The sequence below is a fragment of the Sceloporus occidentalis genome, unplaced genomic scaffold (genome assembly GCF_023333645.1).
Source record: "Sceloporus occidentalis isolate IW3139 unplaced genomic scaffold, rSceOcc1.0.p SCAF_88, whole genome shotgun sequence".
Classification (NCBI taxonomy): Eukaryota; Metazoa; Chordata; class Lepidosauria; order Squamata; family Phrynosomatidae; genus Sceloporus; species Sceloporus occidentalis.
The window spans coordinates 3,738,821-3,761,339 of NW_028317068.1; the positions used below are offsets into that span (position 1 = coordinate 3,738,821).

Genomic DNA, 22,519 nt, shown 5'->3' on the forward strand with positions numbered 1-22,519 from the left:
GTTGTAAGGGCACGTGTGACCCTGTATGTTTGTGTGTAAGGGCAGTGTATATGTGTCAATATGAGCAGTGTATGCCTATATGTGTGTATGGGCAGGCATGTGTAAGGGCAGTGTAGGTGTATGTGTGTGTGTATGGGAAGAAGTGTGTCAGGGCAGTATCTGTATGGGCAGGCATTTGTAAGGATAGTGTATGTACATATGTGTGGTGTAAGGGCAGTGCATATGTGTGTGTATGGGCAGGCATTTGTAAGGGGAGTGTATGTGTATATGTGTTTATGGGCAGACGTATGTTAAGGGCAGTGTATGTGTCTGTGTGTGTTGGGGCAGTTTACTGTGCATGTATAAGGGCAATGTATGTGTGTGTGGGTATGAGTTTTTAAAGGGATATGTGTATATATGTGTACATAATTTTTTTTTGGGGGGGGTAGGGGCCCCAGTGCATTGTTTTTCTCAGAGCCTACAATGCTGTTAAGAGGCCCTGACTTTAATGCATATGATAGGTATGCGTTCTGCAGAATCACCCATATGCATTTGGCCCTTTGCCCGCTCCTTAGCTATTTCCAATACAAGTATTAAGCCGAGCACCATGCATGGGATATACTTACAGCCAGTCAACTCCAGTGCTGGCTCTGTGAACACCGTGGGCAGGGATCTGTTTCATTTCTTGTGAACATGCATAGGAAGCTCTCCCATTTATTTATTTTGGAGTGCTTACCTGCCACTGTTTGGATGCTTCATTTTATGTTAATTGAGGACATTAGAGGTCTGGTAAGTGTTACAGTGTCAGGGTCCATCCAGGCTGCGGAGCTGCATATCTCTGTTTTTTCCCTGCCTTGCCTCAGTTCCCATGTTTTGCTGTGGTCCACTGGTGGATTTCTGTATGCTCTGTCCTGAACCTCTGATTCCTTGATTCCAGTCTGCTCTTTGCTTCAGCTCCTGTTTCCTTTATAAGGTGTGTCCCACCCGTTTGTTCTGTTTGTCTCAGTCTGCAGTCTAAAGGTATGTCCTTCTCGGTTCTGTGTTTGGATTCAATGTATAGTTTATCAGTACTTTCGTATGCAGGGCTTAGCGTTAGGACCCACCGTCATTGGAGTACTTTGGCGTAGTGGTGGGCTAAGCATACTATGGCCATAAGATGTGACGGAATCTCCAATTGTTATCTTTTAGTCCTAGGCTAGTTCCTGTATCCATGTGCGTCTGTCTCGTATGTACCTTTGCCCTTCTTCCCTGAATCATCTGAGGATTCTGGTTCCTCTCTCCTCTCCGCTTGTCCCAGTTAAGGTGTCCTATCCTTGCTTAAAGGAGAAGCGTCCGAGGATTCCGGCTCCTCACTCCTTCCCCTGTGTTCCTTGCCTTGTTCCCTGTCCTTTGTTGTGCCCTGTATCATGTATGTCTTGTCTGGTTATGTTCCTTGCTCGGTCTCCCTGTTCCTTGCTCTGTCTTCCTTGCTTGCTATGTTTCCATTATATACTCTGCTTAGCTTCCTACTCTCAGCCTGCAGCATCCTGCACATGATTCCAGTGCTATGTTTCATGCCTGCTCCAGGGTGCCTGCAGGATATCTCCAAGTTTAGTTCGGATTTTCACATCCAGCCAAGTTTAGTTCTGCTCTGTTCTGGACTACATCTGCTGCTATGTCAGGGCACTGGTATGTGGCTGCACAACCCTAGGAGCTCAACACCTGGGTGAGTGCGGTTGCTCTGCACCAGGCCCTGTCCAACTCCACTACTGCGCAATACCTCCTGAACTCCATCTTTGGGCGCTCTGGGTCTTTACAGTTGTCTGTATGGACCCGGTTTCGTGACATACAGGTTTTCATTCTCCAATAGAAGTCTGGTTTGACAAAAGACCATGTATGGCAAATAAAGACTTTTAATTAGATATGTGTTTACGTGATTCTAAATACATTTGAGACATAAGGAAAAATCAAGGAAATACCATCCCTGTATTTCTCTATATTCGTTTTAGTATTTACTGCTGTGAAGACTTTGAATTGAATTTAGATTCATGTTCAAAGGCTGTTATATTCTACAATAAGTTACGCCAATTATCTTCTGTTCAAGGCCTTTCTTTAATCCTTACAGAGAGGTATGATTTCTCTCTGCCTCATTAGTTGTAACCTTTCTCAGGGTTCATGAAACTATGTTTACCCCAAGAACAAAAATAGATGGAAGTTTTTAAATTATGAAATGATGGTAAATCCAACAATCATGGGCTAACAAGCTGAATAGAATTACAGTTGTGTGAAAAAGAAGGTACACCCACTTTAAATTCTGTTATTTTACATACCAGGAAATCATAACAGTAATCTGTTCCTTCTGTGCAGGTTTTAAAATTAGATACATACAACCTCAGATGAATAACAACACATAACATTTTACACAATGTCATGATTTATTCAACGAAAATAAAGCCAAAATGGAGAAGTCACGTGTGCAAAAAAAGGACACCTTAGAATTCCATAGCTTGTAGAACCACCTTAAACATCAGTAACGTGAAGTAATCATTTTCTGTATGACTTTATCAGTTTCTCACATTGTTGTAGAGGAATTTTGACCCCCTCTTCTTTATGACGTTGCTTCAGTTCATTGAGATTTGCGGACATTAGTTTATGCACAGCTCTCTTAAGGTCCAGCCACAGCATTTCAGCCATTATGTCATGAATTTACTGATGTGCTTGGGATCATTGTCCTAGAATACTTTGGAATACAGAGGAGTTCATGGTCGACCCAATGACTGCAAGGTTTCCAAGTCCTGTGGCTGCAAAACAACCCCAAATCATCACAATTGGTATGAGGTGTTTGTGTATCTGAGGTTGTATTTACCTAATTTTTAGATCTGCCCTGATATGTAAAAACATAGACTTGAAAGATGATGTACTTACTTTCACACAACTGTAGCTATTCCTTTTTTTAATATGTGGTTATGTGTACTTTTTGTAAGTGAGAATACGTTATCTGTGAATTTTTACCTAGGGTACAAAATATACCGTATTTGCTCAATTATAAGACGACCCCCCAAAATTTGAATATTAATTTAGGGGAAAAAGAAAAAGCCTGAATATAAGGAAAAAGTTTTACTAGTAAATATTTAATTAAAATGTAAACATTTTTTTCATATCTAATAATATAATGTATGACACTCTGCCCCCCAGATAGGCCTTATATCCCTCTATATGTCACTCTGCCCCCCAGATATGCCTTATATCCCTCTATATGCCACTCTGCCCCCCTGATATGCTACTATGCCCCCTCAGACTTACCGATGCATCCACACACTTGTTCCCCGTGCTTCACACACCCTGCTGTCTGATGGGGGCAGCTGGTGAACGTCTGTGGAAGGTCATATCACACCTGTGCTCCATCATAGAAGCCCCGGAGGAAGGGTCGGACAGCAGCAGAGGTTGTCTGCGTTCACCGGCTGCCAGAGAGGAGGATCCAGGACTCCTGCAGCGCTGTGGGGATCTGGATCTTAGTCTTATAGTCAGACATCTGTTTGAGATCGGATTATAAGACGACCTTGAATATAAGATGAGGGGTATTTTCCAGAGAATTTGCTCTGAAAAAACTTTTCTTATAGTCAAGCAATTACGGTATTTCTTAACATAACCTTTCTTTGTATCAAAAATGTCCTCCAACATTTTAACAGATTCCAAATATTTGCTCTATGGCATAATGTACATACTTTCTACTAACAAAACACAGAACAGCTGTAAAAATTATATATTATTGTGTTAGCAGGCAGTCTTTTTTGGGTTATTTTAATAATTTGTGTTTTACCTCCGATGTGGCAGTGCGACACAATTATTTTGACACTTTGTATGACTCATTTTAATGACTGTTCACTCTGCACATGTACCTTCGTTATTATCACTCCTGTTCTTTACTGTTCACTTTGTTAAAATATTTTAAAGATCAGATCAATTAAGATGAAGTTCAAAAATGAAAGGAAGTATCTGTGCAAGCAACACAAATCGTTGTGACATATTCAGATACCTTTGATGTTTCACAAATACATTTTTTGATAAGATGTTTTGCTATAATTGTGCTTAGGTGTCTGGGGATGAGGCTAGATAGTGAGCTCTGCCAACTTTATTTATTTATTACATTCCCCATTGCATCCCAAACACTGGTTCCACCTCCTCCTGGTGTTGTCATTTTTGAACAAGGCAATTGTAATGCCAAACTTAGAACTTTCATATTGTATGACTTCCTGAATATTGGACTTTTATTGCCAGATAACAAGTTAAAGGGTAACCGTGTAATTGAGAATGCAAATGGTACTTGGCTGCTAACCACCTGCCAGACTAGCAGCTTTTGCCTTCCCTAATCCATTTTTTTCTGTCCAAAAACTTTTTCTTAGATGAAGCATTTTCTCTAATCCCCTCAATCTTGACATGGCTGCATACCACTTGACCCTTATCTTTATACATACAGACATTACAGGGGCACTCCAGATCACATATGCACTGTAATGTGTGATGTGGTCCATTAAAATTATTATAGTGTTCCTTTTAGATTTGTGCACAACAAGCCAAATCGTTCAGACAAAAATTCAGTTTTGTTTGTGCCACTTTTGTTTTCAGACATTTCATTATTCGACCGTTCAGTCCAGATGAAATTTGGAGGCCTTTTTTTTATTTTGAGCAGTCACTGGCAGACATGCACATCCGGCCATATAGTACAATATGGAATTTCCCCCAATATTAGGAGAGAAAAAAAGAATTGACCAACCAGAGTAAGGAAGGGAATAGTGGAGCAGCAGTGGTAAAATATGGGGCTTGGGCAGGCACATGCAGACCCTTGATGCAGGACTTAATTTTGGAGGATGTCTGGTACTGCTTTTGCTGCATGCACCTCTTGGTAGTGCTGACTCTGAGCAAGAAGGCTTCAGCCTGCCTGGGACTGGTATACCAGGGGTCACCTGACTACTTTTTCATACATGTCTGCCACCAACTCTGCCCAACCCACAAAAACTGCATGCCCCCCAACTGTATATGTGTGTTTATTGGCAGGTGTGTGTAAAGGCAGTGTATGTGTATATGTGTGTTTATGGGCAGGTGTGTGTAAGGGTCCTGGGACCCTTTTAATTTAAAAAAATATCTGCTGCTGTGGACTGCTCTTCCAATGAAACTCAGCCAGCATTATGGTGGACACCTGGCTGAGAATCATGGGAATTTTTCGTTCCCAGCTTGCGTTTGCAGCTTTACTGTTGCTGCACTTCCCATGACGCTCATCCAGCATCATGGAAGTAGTATGTCTGGCTGAGCCTCATGGGAATTCAATTCAATGGGTTGGTTATTTTTAATATGCATGACTGTGCTAACAAAAATTAAGCGTGTTTTAAGTGGCTATGCAAACGCGACATTGTAAAGTGCAATTGCTTGTATCAGTGAGTTCTGCGAGATTTAAAAAAAAAAAAAAGTGTCCCTCTTTCACATTTTGAAATGTTGGGAGCTATGAAACTGCAATCACTTCTCACTGACATTTCCAGATTTTATTTCATTAAAAAAAATGTTCCTACAAATCTATTTCATTTTGCAAGTGCATGGGGGAGGTTCTGCAGAATCCCCCAAAAACAATTGCCCCTTCCAGGATCCTCCAGCTATTTTGCATGCAGGGGAACACATATCTTTGAACATGATATACAAGACATCAGTCAGCTGCAGCCTTGACTCAGTAAATTTTCTGGGCTGGAGTTAGTTCAGACCCCCGTGTGCATGTGGGGTAAGTGATTCTATTGATTTCAGTGGGAGCACCTTTCTGCCACCTATTAACTGCTTCGAGCAGCCAGTTAGTGTCAAAAACAGACCATAGATGAGGAGGAGAGCTGCAGCTTTATCAGATTGAGTACATTTAGGAACTGTGTATCGCCCACAGACAGCACTATATGTATTATAATCTGTTTTATCATGGACAATTAGTTGAAATATTGTGGATCTTAGAACATGCCTTGGATGATACTCTGAAAGATGAATATTTCTTACCAACGACTTTCTTTGTGTTTAATTGTATCTTATATATGAGTGATCATAATCTTTGCTTAGGCTGTGTATTTGGTCAGTTTTTCTGCTGTTTTGAGTTAAAAACAAATAACTTTTGTTTATTCTACCAATGGGAATGGAGAGAATGCACCTTCTGGCTTCATATTTTTGCCAGAGCTAAATTTATCTTGTGACTCCCCTAGGGAAAGAACATTCCAAGATTAAAACTTGTGACTCTGTTATCATGGTTAATTAATAGTACTTTTGAACCCTAGTATCCCCTCTTCATTCTCTGTCTTAGATGATAAAAAAGACACAAATACATTACAAACATATTTAGGTGCAGTCTTATTTCCCTAAGATTCTGTTCACCATGAAATATTTTTAGTTCTTCTTTAGCTATGGTCCCCAGTGTCAAATAACTGCGAAATATACTGACACACAATGTTATTGTGTTAATTGCTAAAAAAAACCAAACCTCTAATCCCGTGTTATGAGATCCAGTTCTTGCTGCTTCACCTTCATTCTGCATCCTTGTTGAATATACATTGCTTTTGAAATCAGAATAGTAGTTCGTAGTACTACCATTCATAGCTTAATTATTTTCACGAAAAACAAGTACATTTCTAGCAATGCTAACATAATTGTGAAAGGTTTTTCTAATGATCAATTAGCCTTTTAAACTTTAACTTACATTAGCGAACACAACGTGCCATTGGAACACAGGAGTGATGGTTGCTGATAAAAGGTTCTGTACGCCTATGAAAATATTACATTAAAATCAGCTGTTTCCAGCTACAATAGTCATTTACAACATTTAAAAGTTATTATAATGGACAAAATTTGCGTTTCTTTAAAAAACCAAGGACATTTCTAGGTGACCCCAAACATTTGAATGGTAGTGTATGTACCCTTCACCTCTTCTGTATTTTATAAAACAAATTAGCATTGTTGGTAAAACGCAGAAAGAGTATCCACAAAAATATATTTTGTCTTTGTAGTCTGATCATTAAGAGAAGGGCAGATTGGTGAACATCTGTGCGATGCGCGCAGACAACCTCAGCTGCTGCCGGCTGTCTGTGCGCATCCCGTAGGCACTATGAATTCCAGTTGGCAGCTGTGACAGTCTAATCTGTTTTCCACATGTTATATCCGTAACCTGCTCAGTTCCCCCTGCTCTACGTACGGAGAGTGTTCTGGCCTTGTTTCTGTTTGTGTGGATTGTACCCCGTCCCTATGTTTTACCCCCTTAGTCAAAGAAATATATTCAGCAGATTTCCCAAGCGTTATGGGCTCATAAACCCAGTATTCCCCTTGCGCTCGTTGAACTCCCTTTCTTGCCTGCCTGACACCTGAGTGGGACCTAGCCATAAATCCATGGAACTGCACGGCAGCTAGGAACCGCAGGAATGCCCGCCGAACTTTGGAACTGAGTTGCTATGGATGTCCGTTGCCCTACCTCATCACCCTTTTGGGATTATACTGTGCTCGTGGTAGGTCACAATCGGAGGTGGTTACTGAGAGGGAGCTTATTTGGGAAACCTGGTTTTATTGCCCATCCTTAGAAACAGGGTTTACCCAGCCACAGGTCTTGAACTCTCGCCGGCTACTTTACGGACTACATGTTCTGTCACACTGACACCCAAAGACACACACCAGAACAAGCTCTGCCACACTGACACCCACATCCGGATGGGCTAAACTGCAGCAATAAATAGTGTTTTCTACACTGCTTTCTTATTGACCCCCCTTCTGTGTTTTTGCCCCCCTGTATATCGCCCACAGCCAGCACTCTAAGTATTTATGCCCCCAGTCTGCCCCTCCTTTTTGTATTGATTTACGTAATGGTCCCAGCTAGCCCCCTTGTGTATTGTTGCCACCAGCCCAGATAAAATGCTGACTGCAGTAAAAGAAATGACTTATTGGTTCCCTTCCATGAGTCTACACATCCTCCATACAGAAAGGCAGCAATTTATCTGGGTTGGTAAGCAATATGTAAAAATTATGTGTGTCCTGGAAAACATAGCCGATGTTGTCACCCTAATGCCCCCACACCCTTGTGTATTTCCCCCAGCTTTAGTATTGATTTATTTAAACCCCCAGCCAGCACCCCCTTGTGAATTAATATCCCCCACACCCTTGCATATTGCCCCCCCTTTAGTATAATGTAAGTCTAGGACCCAGATTGCATCTACAGGACCTGCCCAACACCCAGATTGGAAGCATAGGACTTGCCATCTCTGCCCCCAAACAGCCTCCATGTGGCATCTTAGCCTCACACAGCGACCACGTGGCATCCTAGCCTCACACAGCCTCCACGTGGCATCCTAGCCTCAAACAGCCTCCACGTGGCATCCTAGCCTCAAACAGCCTCCACTTGGGATCCTAGCCTCAAACAGCCTCCACATGGCATCCTAGCCTCAAACGGCCTCCATGTAGCATCTTAGCCTCAGAGAGCCTCCATGTGCCATGCTTCCCCATTACACACCCATGGTATAACGCACCTATTGATTCATTTATTAATGCACAAACATTCATTCACTCATTCACAGATACTCATTCACAGATACTCATTCATAGATACTCATTCATTCACTCATTCACAGATACTTATTAATTTACTTATTCACATATACTCATTCCTCCCCTCAATAACACATATTTGTTCATACACCCTTCCCTTACCCCTTTACCTGAACTGCAGATCTCTCTGTGCCTCTAGCAGACTTCCATGGGGCCCGCTGCTTCCCTCTGTGTTGCTCAAACGACTTCTCTTGTACCACCCAGGGGAAGCAGGAATGGAGCAGGGTCATGTGACGTGAATTCATGTGACTCCGCTGGGTTCCTGCTTCCCCTAGGTGGTACAAGAGACATTGCTCACACAGTGTGTGCGAGCAACACACAGGTAAGGAGCAGGGCCCCTGCGGTAATTCGGCCCTGCACAGTTGGGCATGGACATATAATATAAAATTTATTTTTTGTATAAGTGAATCAGTGTGTATGTGATATATATATAATGTAACGGGTTCACCAAGAGAGCTGTAGTAACTCCCAGAGATCACCCATATGAATCCTCCTGTTGTCCCCAATATCACTTTTAGCACCAGTCAGCATGCACACCTTGGAACCCTGCTATGTGTACCCAATAAGTAGACACAACTACCTTGAGTACAGCAAGAATTAACATTTTATTGTTGTAAAACATTGCCTCATAAATCCACAGAACTGCATTAACATAGATAAACAGATACGTGTGTACAACCCAACCTTCAGTTTCCCTGGCAGCAATCCTATTAATGGGATTAGTTAAACAATTGAGTTCTTTATTTTACAGCCAGGCTGGAGACATCACTTGAGTACCTTGGGGCCCTGTATGACAGGTCATTCTGTCACATAAAATATAAATGTATTATATGTGTATTTGATGTATATACAATGCGTTATATTTACCTGCAGGGACAGTGGCTTCTTTGGATGACAACTCTACCTTAACTGTGCTTATTCAGTATCTACTGTATAAGCTTGTTTACCATGCAGGGTGTAATTTGGTGTGATTCTATATTTTACTAATTAATATAGCAATATTGTATTCTGTACAGCTGTACGAGTAAATAGGAAATAACAAGCAGTGCATTACGAAATACGAAATTTTTATAGCCATTAAGTGAATGAGTGGATTTAGCATGCGCTTCCAGCACATCAAGACAGTTAATTAAGATCTTAATCTTAGTTCTTAGTTCTATACCCCTGTATTTTACTGGAAATCAATACAATAATGCAGTATTGTGCTGACAAACCTACCTAGCAACTAGATGCTTATAAAGAGGTTTATAAATTAATTGCTGCTGTGGTTGTACTAAAACTTGAATTGAAAATAAAACATGATACAGCATCTTTATTTGCACTCATTTGTGTGTCAAATTTTAAAAAAAAATTCTGCATGTGAACATTGACAGTTTTTAGCAAGCACAAATTAAAAATTTGTGTCCGCTGTTTATACTGTAATTGTTATACTGTGAAAGGTACAATTATTGCATTCTTATAGCATTTTTTCTTATATTTCCTGGCATTAACCACTTAGAATTAGCATCTAACACTACATCAAGATTCCTTGATCTTAATTTTCCTTAAAAACAGTTTTTGAAATCAGAGATATATTTCACACTTTAGTGGGACTTCATTTTGTTGCAAATATTGCAGTTTTATTAGTGCCAATTGTTCTGGTACAAATTTTTATATTTACAATAATTTTGGCAGTGGTGAACTTTTTTTTTATATAAACAAAATCTGCTAATTTTGTTGCCCAGTTAAGACTATAAACTAGCATTAGTATTCCCAATTGAATAAGGATCCTTAGGGTAAATAAGATTGAAGATACTAACCCAGAGGTCCCGGGAAGCAGTGCTATAGCTGGAGACTGTGGTTAACACGTATCAAGCTCTCAGGTATGCCAATATAGAGCCACTTGTCATGAGGCACAATTTAGGTAACTGGTACAAGCTGCAAAATTATCAATCTTGTTGTTGCAAGCCTTGCACTTTTTCCCCTGTTTGTTCTCTTATGCCTTCAATGCCACTTTGTTAATGTCATATTGGCTGTGCAAACATGGGACATTAATTGTAACACTGTGATAAAATAGATGTTTCTCCACTGCATTCATAGTTTTCATATGGTTTAATTGCGCTTTTCTGTTACTCTTTTTGCGCAGTGAATTAGATTAGTGGTGTATTAGAAGTAAAGTGCTGAACAAAGTAATTAAGGAGCACTTGACACTAAAGGAATGCCATACCTCCAACCTGCTTCCAATGAGGGGTTATGATTGGGCATTGTTATTATTTCTATGTTCTTCAGAAAGGGGAATTCTTTTTTCAGCTTATGTGAAGAGATCAGAAGTAGAGATACTAGGCATTAGAAGCCTGCTGTCGTGGGTGTTGAATGCTATTACAAGGGTGGCATAATACAGTGGAACTTGTTTTCCAAGTGTATCTGTCAACATCAAGTTACCGTATTGGCTCGTATATAGGCCGCACCCTAAAAGTTTGGTGCTTTTTTCTTTAAAAAAGCACCAAAAAAACATGCTGCCACTCTGTCCCCCCCCCGAGATATGCTGCCACTGCCCCCCCCGAGATATGCTGCCACTGTCCTCCTCCCCCCCGAGATATGCTGCCACTGTCCCCCCCCTCGAGATATGCTGCCACTGTCCTCCCCCCCCCCCCCGAGATATGCTGCCACTGCCCCCCCCCCCCCGAGATATGCTGCCACTCTGCCGGATGTGCCGGCACCGGAAGTTGTATACGCCTATTGCGTAGATGTCCCCCGCCGGCCCCGCAAGACACCCGGGAGTCTGCTCTGGTAAGTCTTGGGGGCAGAGGTAAAATGCATTGTGCGGACGTTCACCGGCTGCGGCGATGCGGGTAAACAACCACCGCAGCCGGTGACCGTTCGCACGATGCGCTTAGACAACCTCCCGTGCCGGCACCCCCCCGTAGGATGCAGGTCCCCTGGACCGCTGCATGGGATCTGTATCCTAACCCCGCTGCCTGCCCGTCGGGCGCTAGACCCCGAATATAGGCCGCACCCCCACTTTAAAGACTTAAAGGAAAAAAGTGCGGCCTATATTCGAGCCGATGTATATACACTGAATGTAAATTCTAAGCACCACTCTTCAGTGGATCTATAATTAGCTGTCATACAAACTTAATTGTTGAATTAAAAATGGCTCAAAAATAGCTACCTTCTTAAGCATGGTTATTAACATTCTCTTCTACAACTTATTTGAACTTTAAGAAAAGCTGATTTGGTGTTCAATAAATCTGACATATTCTTTGCTGAATTGCACAGGCTTATGAGTCAAGTGTAGTTCATTGTTAACACTTTTTTTTCCATTATCCATAGCGTTTTACTAACTATCCAAACATTACTGTCTGTGCGATGCTTTTATGATTTAAAGAAATTTAGTGCCTTGCGTACTAATAAAACCTACTGTAATTCAGTTGGTGAATAATAACAATCTACACATAAACATTCAATAAATACCGTTTTTAATTATAAGACGACCCCCCCCAAAATGTGAACATTAATACAGGAAAAAAGTTTTACTAGTAAATATTAATTCACATGTAAACAAGTTTTTCATATGTAAAAAAAACTATGAGAAATTGTATTTCCTTTTATTTGCCACTCTGTCCCAGTTATGCACATCTGCCCCCCAGATATGCCTTATATGCCACTCTTCCCCCAGAAATGCATTATACACCCATAGATGCCACTCTGCCTCCCTGATATGCCGTTTAACCCCCTATATGCCACTCTGCCTCTAGAAAACCATTGAACCCCCCTATGCCACTCTTAACCCCCCTTACCAGTGCATCCCTTTACTTGTGACCCATGCTTCAGACTCCCTGGTGTCTAGTGGGGCAGCCGGTGGAAGTCTGTGCGATGCAGACCTCCGCTGCTGCTGGCTGACCGGGGCTTCTATGACTGAGCGCCAGCATCACATGACCTTCCGGTACTCCACCATAGAAGCCCCGGTGGAAATGACAGCAGCAGCGGAGGTTGTCCAGGTTCCCTGCAGCGCTGCGGGGATCTGGATTTTAGTCTTGTAGTCAGACCTCTACTTGAGGTCTGATTAGAAGACAACCTTGAATATAAGACGAGGGATTTTTTCAGAGCATTTTTCAGAGCAAATATGGTAAATATGGGAACTTTTGTAAGTATAGTACATCTAATAATAAGCAAGTTATCGTCGTCTTGCTCATTACTGCAATTTATTGTATCCAGCCTTCAAATCTAAAATTCTGTATAATATGTTGCTGCTACCTCTTTAAAACATAAGTATAACCCTCATTACGCTGCACTAGGAGTACTTGGAAACCACACATAGATCTTATAATTGCTGTTACTCAATAATTGCTTTCTATTCTGTCCAGACACACTAATGGGTGTAATAGGTTAGGAGTACCAAATAGTCAGTTACCACTGGAGATTAACCTAAATGACAAGAGATGATATGTTTCTGTATCTATATAACGATAAATACAGTGCTGTGAAAACGTTTTTGCCCCCTTCCGGATTCTGTTTTTGCTTATTTGTCACATTTAAATCTTTCAGATTATCCAACTAATTTTAATACAATTTTAAAAAAAAGATAAACTTGAGTAAACACAAAATGTAGCTTTTAAATGATAATTTCATCTGCTGCATAACCCAACTGAGCTTGAGGTCACAAACGGATGGCCGGGTATATTCCTTCAGGATTTTCTAATAGAGAACAAAGTTCATGGTTCCATTAATTATGCCAAATCTCCCTGAAGCTGCAAAGCAGTCCCACACCATCACACAACCACCACCATGTTTGACTGATGGTATGATGTTCTTATTGTGGAATGCTATGTTAGTTTTACTCCAGATGTAATGCGGCCTAGGTCTTCCAAAAAGTTCCACTTTTGACACATCAGTCCACTCAATATTATTCCAAAAGTCTTGGGGGACATCAAGATGTTTTTGACAAATGTGAGACAGGCCTTTGTTTTCTTATTGCAGTGATTTTCACCTGACTTGGATGCCATGTTTGCACACTCTTTTTCTGATTGTGGAATTGTGAACACCGAGCTTAACTGAGGCAATATTGGCCTGCAGTTTTTCTAGTACTGAAATTTTTTGAGCCTGAGAGTTAATTTTTAGTAAGACACAATTTTTGGTTATTATACAGACATGAATTTTGTCTGAAGCAATACTCTTCAGACCTGTTGAAAAGAGGTTAACTCTTGAAAGCTTGTCTTTTAAAGTTTTAAATGTTAGTCCAATATAAAAGTTATCACTACATGCTGCAATACTCAGTTTTTTTACATTGTGTCTACTGGACTAAAACCCATTAACAAGTAGGCCAGTTGGGAAGATCAAAGATTTCTCTGGTCAACAGCCAATTGTGCAGCAGGACATCCCCACCAGTTTTGTAGCAGTTTTGTTACCGTATGAGGCTTCTTTACTTTTTTAAGCACTGTGCTGCCTTGCTTTTCTGATCACCTATCATGTGATTAGCTATGTGACCCTGTGGCAAACTGAGGCTGCCTGCACAGTATGCGAGCAGCCGGATAAAAAGCTGCAGGAGAGGTGAGAGATAAGCGGATGCAGGCAGGAAAGGGGTATGTATGTATGTGAGCATGAATGTCTATGTGTAAGTGTGTGTGGGCATGAAAGTGTGTGTGTTTGAATTAATGTATGTTTGTGAGTATGAGTAAGTGTGTGTTAGCATGCGTAATTTGTGTGTGTGTTTACATATGTGTGCTAGAGTGTATGTTGTAGGAGTGTCGGCAAGGGGAAAGAAAGGCACAGACAAGTTATTTGGGGGCACTGGCAACCTCGGGGCAAATATGGCACCGGCAAGCTGTTTGAAGGATAGGATGGCACTGAAGAACTGCTTGGGGCAAATGCCCAAGCTGTTTGGGCAAAGGTGGCAGTCACAAGATGTTTAGGACAAAGGTGGCGCTGTGAGATATTTTGCTTGGCGAAGTTGGGGGGCCCTGGGTTATTTTTCATACTAGGGCCCAATGGTTAATAGTTATACCCCTGCTTTTGCTTTAAAGCTCATGGCTTCATAGTGCATAGCATTATATCCAATGTAACTTTTTCAGCAATTTGAGCTACAGTAGCTTGTCTGTTGGCTTTTCCTTCCCTGGACCACTTTTGATAGTTACTGACCACTGCAGACTGGGAACACCCCACAAGAACTGTAGTTTAGGAGATGCTCTGATCCAGTCATCTAGCCATCACAATTTGGCCCTTGTCAAATTCGCTCAGATCCTTAGGCTTGCCCATTTTTCCTACTTGTCCTACATCAACTTTGAAAACAAAATGTTCACTTGCTGCCTAATATATCCCACTCACTGACATGTGCCATTGTCAGTGTTATTTACTTCATCTGTCAGTGGTCACAATGTTATGGATGATTGGTATATAGTATAGTAAAATCAGGTAGTTGAAACACAAGTGGTAAATGGCCAAGCACCCTTTTTTCATGTTTGAAGCAGGGGAGCTAAGTGATACTGAGAGCACCGTTTAGGCACATTTTACTCTCTGTAGCAGTATGTCCCAAAATTCCTTTTGTTATCTGTTAATCATTAATTTTCTTATGTTACACATTCTCTACAGTGTTCTATTCACTATATAATTTTTTTGCTTCCCCTGATCTTTCCAGACATCTTAATTTGATTACACTAAAATATGGCAAGTCTAGATCAATAACCATTATAACAGGACACTGTTTTCTGATGAGGACAAGATGTCTGTTCCAGTGAGAAACCCAGACACTGGATAACTTTACACAGACACACTGCCTATGTTCTGTCTATGCCCTTGTGCTATTTATTCTAACCACGACAGAGTTTCTTCTAAATAGAACTGGCATCTGTTCTCAGTGTATCTGCTTAGCATACAATGGGAACATAACTATTCAAACAAAGCCTGAAATGAGAAATATGAAATGTATTACAGAGCCTTTATCATGTAACCTTCATGTCATGCTCTTAGCATAAAAATTGTCTGAGCGTATAGTAACTGTGAAAGCTACGTATACTATAGTATTTATGGTTATTCTTATGCTTATGTGAGAGACCATTCTGTTGTTGTTTATATGGAGACATGTGTCACCTTATGTAGTGTGTCTCCAGCCTTAAAAAATGTACTTTAGGTGTGATTATTTAACCCCTTAAGGACAGAACCTGACTGGCAGCAAGTATATCATGTGCCAAACACATCTCCTGTACTGCAAAAAAACTGCGGGCTGAAAAGTTCATATAGGGGCACTCTGTAGAATCCTTTCATGTACGTACAATAAGGGCATAATACAAGTTTAAAAGGACCACTCAGCTACCATATGCAACATATATTTAGTTTTTGGAGTTTATAAAGAAGTTGCTTGTCAGATTTTCCCTTTCCTTTGGCTGCCTGTAGTGAAACTATGAAACAGTAGAATGGAAACTTTGTGGACATGCTCAGTAGCATTGCCATACCTCCCAACAGCTTGGGTTTTCATGGGATACTCCATATTTTTAGGGGCCATTGTCCTGGGGAAGCTGCCACAATGACCTGCAGGTACTGAGGATCAATGCCAGGCTGGGGAGATGTCCTGATCTCCACTGACCAGACGCGGGGACTGTAAAATCAACAGTGTCCCCTAGTCTGCTAGGCTCCCACTTGCCCACCTTATGACTCTCTGCAGCTGAGTCCCATAAGGTGGCTTGGTGGCTATGGTGTGTGGGTGGACATGCTTGTAAGCCCTATGAACTCCCTCCTCTATCCACACACTCAAATTTGGAAACCTGAAATGTTGGTGCGCTCCTATTGAAGTAATTTAAGCAAAAATATATGCTAGCAAAACATCAGTGTTTAAATGTCATACATGCAATTGGCTACTGTGACTCCCATCGATTTCAACAGCAGCCCTGCTCTAATGGACTAGAATGGTAGTCCTACTGAGCAATAGTAGGAAACATACTGCATTATACTGCTTGCTTTTAAAAGGGAGCTAGGGAGTTAAATGAGACTGAGGAACTCAAATAATTAAAGAATGTTTGCACATATTTGCATGTAGTTGTATCCTCTGGAGCATAATCATTACATTTTTAAAACAAGGGCTAGAGCACTCCATTAAAAAAAATGCATGATAATTGTCTTGTGCAACAATGTAACAGCTGATTCCTTTCCTTTGTTGTGGCATTTAGGTCAAAAGAACGGGAGAGAGCCAGATGATGCAGAATTGGTGAGCCTAAGCAAAAGGCTAGTGGAAAATGCAGTACTAAAAGCTGTACAGCAATATATAGAGGAAACACAGGGCAAAAGCAGACAGACTGATGGGTTGTCTTTGGAACCTGCCAATAATGAGAGAAAATGAACAGAGCTTCTACTTGAAACTAAAAAGTTAAACTTGAAATCGGTAACCTTCAAGAGACAGTAGCATCCAGCTCAGGTGCTTCTTGTGCATTGTGCTTCTGAACTATATGTTAGTAACGGGACATGGTATTTTTCATGTAATTGCTTGTTAAACTTCCTTCTCTTGTGGCAAAGCAAAAAAGATAAAAGAAGAAAAATTGAACGTTTAATGTTCCCATGGAGCAGATTACATGTATACGTGGACAAGAAATGGGACCTTTGTCTATGTCAACTGGAAATAAACGGCCAGCCTCGAGGCTTTACGACATGGAGAAGCCATGCTGTCCAGTTTTAACAGAAATACATGATTTTTTTTTTACTTCACAGCAAAACAATCATTTTACCTTATTGCTGTTCAAGTGGCAACACTTGGAGAGCTATGCTAATGTTCTTGCTGGATGTTCCTCGGAGATTATATAATCGCTATGTATTGATGCACAGGTTTCTTAAATGTATCAGGACGAAATGCAGTATTTCTGACAGTAATTCATAAACAATTACAATTTTTTTTTACTATCAATTGTGGCCAAAACTATGCTATACAGTAATCCGGTCTATCTTTTTAAAAAAAAGAGCTGTTTTTACATGCCTTGGTGATCTCTGTCATGTAAAATTCTTATATTCTTTCCTCCAGGAAACAAACACAAAGATGGCCTCAAACAGACTTCTTTGCATAGAGAGTTGAAGTCATTGTTGGACACATTCAAGCAGTTAAAGGACACATTGGCTCTCCCAGAGACAAAGGCAAACATTTACAAGGAAGTGTTTGGAATATGGCCTATGACTGAAAACAACTTACGCTTGTTCCCTTCAGAAATGTGTTAAAATGTTTGGAAAACTACCCAAATATTTTAGAAAAGAATATTTCAGAATATCCTTGGGCATCATGGTATCTGTAATAAGACATTTTATAGAGTTATCTTCAAATGTTACATCATGTACAAAAGGATATGTTGAACTCTTGTTAGAATGTTACTTACATTGCTATAACAGTAATGTCCAACTGAAGAGGTATAGAAGAGGGAAATGTATTTGTAAGGTGAAAAATACTAAGACAAGCATTCATAAAACAGTTTGAAGGATCAGAGGTTTATGTTTTAAATAAATATGGACATCCTGATCTGGGTTCAAACCCAAGGATGGCCGGCTAAAACACCTCCTTGCCTTACATCTTTGAGCTGTGCACTAGGACCTGTATATAAAGCTTAGTTTTGGTAGGCTCAGTTAGCTAGGCTCCATTAGGGTTCAACCAGGTAATGGTTTGTCCCAAATCCTGTATCACCCACTTATAATTTTGTTAAAGTATATGTTAAAAAAGGCTTTTAAATAAAACAAGTAGCCTTCCAGCTAACGTAGTAAAGGTTAATGCAGTGAGGCAATATAAGTACTGTGCCCTCCACTAAAATTGCCACGTTTGGTAGTTTTTGTTAGTAGGCTGTAAAAAATTGTCTTTATTGTTTAACCTTTTGATCTTTTCTTCAAAAAATACACATATATACTCTGCTTTCATGGATATCCAACAATTGTACATGCAATACAGGTTTATAAAAAAAAAAATATATATATGTGTGTGGCACAAATATGGCACCCTTTTAGTCAATATTTTGTGCTACCTCCCTTTGCTAAGATAATGATAGAGAATAGAACACTGGTGGACTCTCAGTTCACACCACAGGTTTTCTGTGGGGTTCAAGTCAGGGGACTGCAATTTCCATGGTAGGACCTTGATTTTATGGTCAGTAAACCATTTTTATATTGATTTTGATGTTTTGGATCATTGTCTTGCTGGAAGATCCAACCACGGCCCTTTTTAAGCTCTCTGACAGATGCAATCAGGTGTTCATGATGCCAAGCATTCTAACAAAATGTTCACTTCCTCTGGCAGAAAAACAGAGCCAAAACATTAAAGAGCCACCACCATATTTAACCCTGGGCATGATATACTTTTTAATATGGCTACCGCCCTGTGTGCGCCAAACCCACCTTTAATGTTTATTGCCAGAAAAGCCTATTTTTGGTTTCATCTGACCATAGAACACAATCTCATTTGTAGTTCCAGTAGTGCCATGCAAACAGAAGATGGTTGAGTTTATTTTTGGATGAGAGTAGAGGCTCTTCTCTTAAAACCCTTCTAACCAAATTGTGGTGATGTAGGTGACGTATTGTAGTTTTGAAGACTTTCTGACCCCAGCACTCAACTACCTTGCAATTCTCCTGCTGTGATCCATGGACATTTTTTGGCTACTCGAACCATCCTCTTCACAGTGCATTGAGACAATATGCACACTTTCCCTCTGCCCAGTTGATTCATATCATATGCAGTTGACTGGTACTTTTTAATTAGTGCCCTGATGGTGGAAATGGGCATTTATAATGGTTTTGCTATTTTCCTATAGCCACTTCCCATTTTGTGAAGCCCTACAACCTTTTGCCGCACATCACAGCTATATTCCTTGGTCTTACCCATTATGATAAATGACTAAGGGTATCTGGCTTATGTGTTACCTAATACTTATACCCCTGTGAAACAGGAAGTCAGTTTCACATGAGAATATACTTCAAATATTTTTTTCTCATATGAATTCAAAGGGGCGCAAATAATTGTGCCACACATATATTAACGTTTGCTATCCATGAGAGCAGATTATCTTTGTGTATTTTTTTGAAGAAAACATTAAAAGGTTAAACAATAAAGACAAATTTCCATTGCCTTTTTTGCTCATATTTATGCAAATGCCAAAAATCAAGTAAGGTTTGGGATTTTACAGCAAGGAGTAAAAATTGTCTGACTTAATGTGTCAACTACACTGTTCACATTCCATAGAGTCTTCCTGCAAAATGACTTTTTATTTACTGCCCAATAAACATACACAAATCAGATACATTATATGCAGTTACTATCAGTTCTCTACTGGTCGTTTTATTTGTACTACTTTACAGTATTTGTGAGTGGGTTTAGACAAAAAATTAGGTTGTACATTTAAATTCTACACCCCCCCCCCTTAATCCAATCAATACGAGTAGTCCTTAGTGATTGTTTTTTCTTTCTTTCTTAAGGATGTTTCCCTTATCACACTGGACATGATTAAGGAGGCTTGTGACCCTCCAGTTGGACATTATTGCTCTATGAATCTAATGATTATTATAAGGTTTATTAACATAATGCATTAATAAATGTTAGGCTGATAACAATATTTTGATTAAAATGTATGCACTAATGTTTCATATACACTACCATTTGTATGTTTGGGTTCTCTTAGCGGTTTTAATGAAAAACCAAGAAATTTTTAGCTGTGCTAACATAATTGCAAAATGGTTTTCTAATGATCAGTTAACCTTTTACATTTAAACTTGGATTAGCTAACACATGTGCCATTTAACACAGGAGTGAAGGTTGTTGATAAAGGGCCTACAATAGTCATTTACAACATTAGCAATGTCTACACCGATCCATTTGATTTTATTTTAATGGAAAAAATAGCTTTTCTTTTAAAAACAAGAACATTTCCAAGTGACCCCAAACTTAATTAGTAAGGTGTGTTAAAATAATCCTTACTCCAATCTCACATCTAAATTACATTTTTCCCTCATGTTTTTTTAATTATATAAAGACCTGATTGTTGAAACAGACATTGATTTATAAAACCAATAGAGACCCACAAAGCACAATTTTATGGTATGGTTTTTGAATCATCTATTTTTTTATTTTTCTTTAATGATTTCTAGCCTTTACATTTAATGTCCAGCCACGAGGAATCTACACTTTCTTTGCAAGAGTACAAAAATAAAATTTTAATCTGTTTGAACTGTATCAATTTCAACTTTCTACTCATTTCTGTTAATATTATCAAATAATGAAAAACATTGTTTCCTAAACATCTGTTATATTATATTTACTCAGAAATGTTGGGACACTTAAAGAGCATTAACATGTGCATCTTTATTCTCCATTCTCTCCAGCACTCTCTCTTGCCCTGGTCACATACCCAGGAAGTAAGTACTGCAGAAATAAACTGCTATTCCTTAACCCGTTGATGACAATTGCCGGTCCGGGCACGTCACGGAAAAACATGTCGTTAACGACAAATGACGTGCCAGGACCGTCATTTGTTAAAACGGGTAAAAAAAATCGATCCGTGATCGATTTTTTTTACCCAAACGGCGTTGCTGTAATGCCTCGACCTCGAGGCATTCAGCAACGCCATGATCGGAATCAGGGGCCATGTCTGGCCCCTCCCCGGGGCGTCAACATCAGCCATACAATGTATGGCGGCGGACGCCCGTTTTAAAAGCGTTTAGGAGGCGATCAACGATCACCTCCTAAACTTAAATGGTGTCGCTGGAATGCCTCGATCAGGAGGCATCCAGCGACACCAAACACTTACCTCTGGATGGGCTGTGACCGCAGCTGCCGGTGATCTTCGCCATCAGCAAGATGGCGGCGGCCCGGAAAAAAAAAAAAAAAAATATATTTTTGTGAGCAAGTCCTAAAATTAGCACATTAGCGTAAAACAATTCTCGCATGGAAAGAGTTAAAATACTGGCATATTAAATGACCATGGGGTGTCTACTTTTAAAAAATGTATGATTTGATGGGGTAAATTGAATTGGCCGGATTGAACAATGTCCCAATTAACACGGGGGGGAAGGATGGCCACACATCTAATTTCCAATTAGAAAAATGCACACGTACCAAATGTGGCCTTTTAGTTCCCCCCAAAAATGACAAACCCATGCATGTGGGGTATCACTGTACTCAGGAGATGTTGCTGAACACATATTGGGGTGTCGTGTGACAGCGGCATATACCAGGAGCTGTAAATTCAAACATAACATAGGTGTGTGGGGGAAAAATACACACACAAAAATACTACTGCAAACTTTGAAAAAATACTGGTGGTAAAATGTGTGCATGCAAAGAGTTAAAATACCAGCATTTAAAATACCCTATGGTGTCTAGTTTTAAAAAATATATGGTTTTGTTGGGCACACTGAAATGGCCCGGCTCAAAGATGTACCAAATAGGGCATGAGCAGTGGATCCCCAAATGCCAAAGTTCCACATTGAAAAATGTGCATGCCCCAAATGTGGCCCTTTTGCCCCCAAAATTCATGTGGGGTATCACCGCGCTTAGGAGATGTTGCTGAACACATATTGGGGTGTTTTGTGATAGTGACATATACCAGAACCTGTTTATTCATACCTAAAGTAAAATGTGTGTGAAAAAACAAATGCAAAAAAAATGACTACCATAAAGTTTGACAAAGGCTGATGGTAGAATTAGTGCTTGGAAAGGGTTAAAATACTAGCATTTGGAATACCCTGGGCTGTCTTGTTTTCAAAAATATATGACTTGATGGGGTAAATTGTATTGGCCGGCTTCAAAGATACCCGAAATGGCACATGGGGGGAAGAATTACCAGATTTGGAAAAAATGGCTTTGAAATAGCAAAACGCTACCTGTACATATTGCCCCATAATGTGTAGAAAAAAGCAAAAAAACATAAAAACATTGGGTATTTCTAAACTCAGGACAAATAGTAGAGTCTATTTAGCAGGTTTTTTCATTACCTTTTATAGATGAGTAAAAGATTTTTCAACTAAAAGT

General features: G+C 40.1%; 1 protein-coding gene across 1 annotated transcript in view; it reads left to right on the top strand.

Annotated features, from left to right (window-relative positions):
• LOC149284806 (A-kinase anchor protein 7-like) overlaps positions 1–18,998 on the top strand; it is a 117,193-nt gene extending 98,195 nt beyond the window's left edge. Inside the window, exons 9-10 of the mRNA XM_089496219.1 lie at positions 16,704–16,836; positions 18,971–18,998. Of these exons, the coding sequence (XP_089352345.1) occupies positions 16,704–16,836; positions 18,971–18,998 (161 nt within the window). The remainder of the gene's footprint in view (positions 1–16,703; positions 16,837–18,970) is intronic.
• The last annotated feature ends 3,521 nt before the right edge of the window (positions 18,999–22,519 follow it).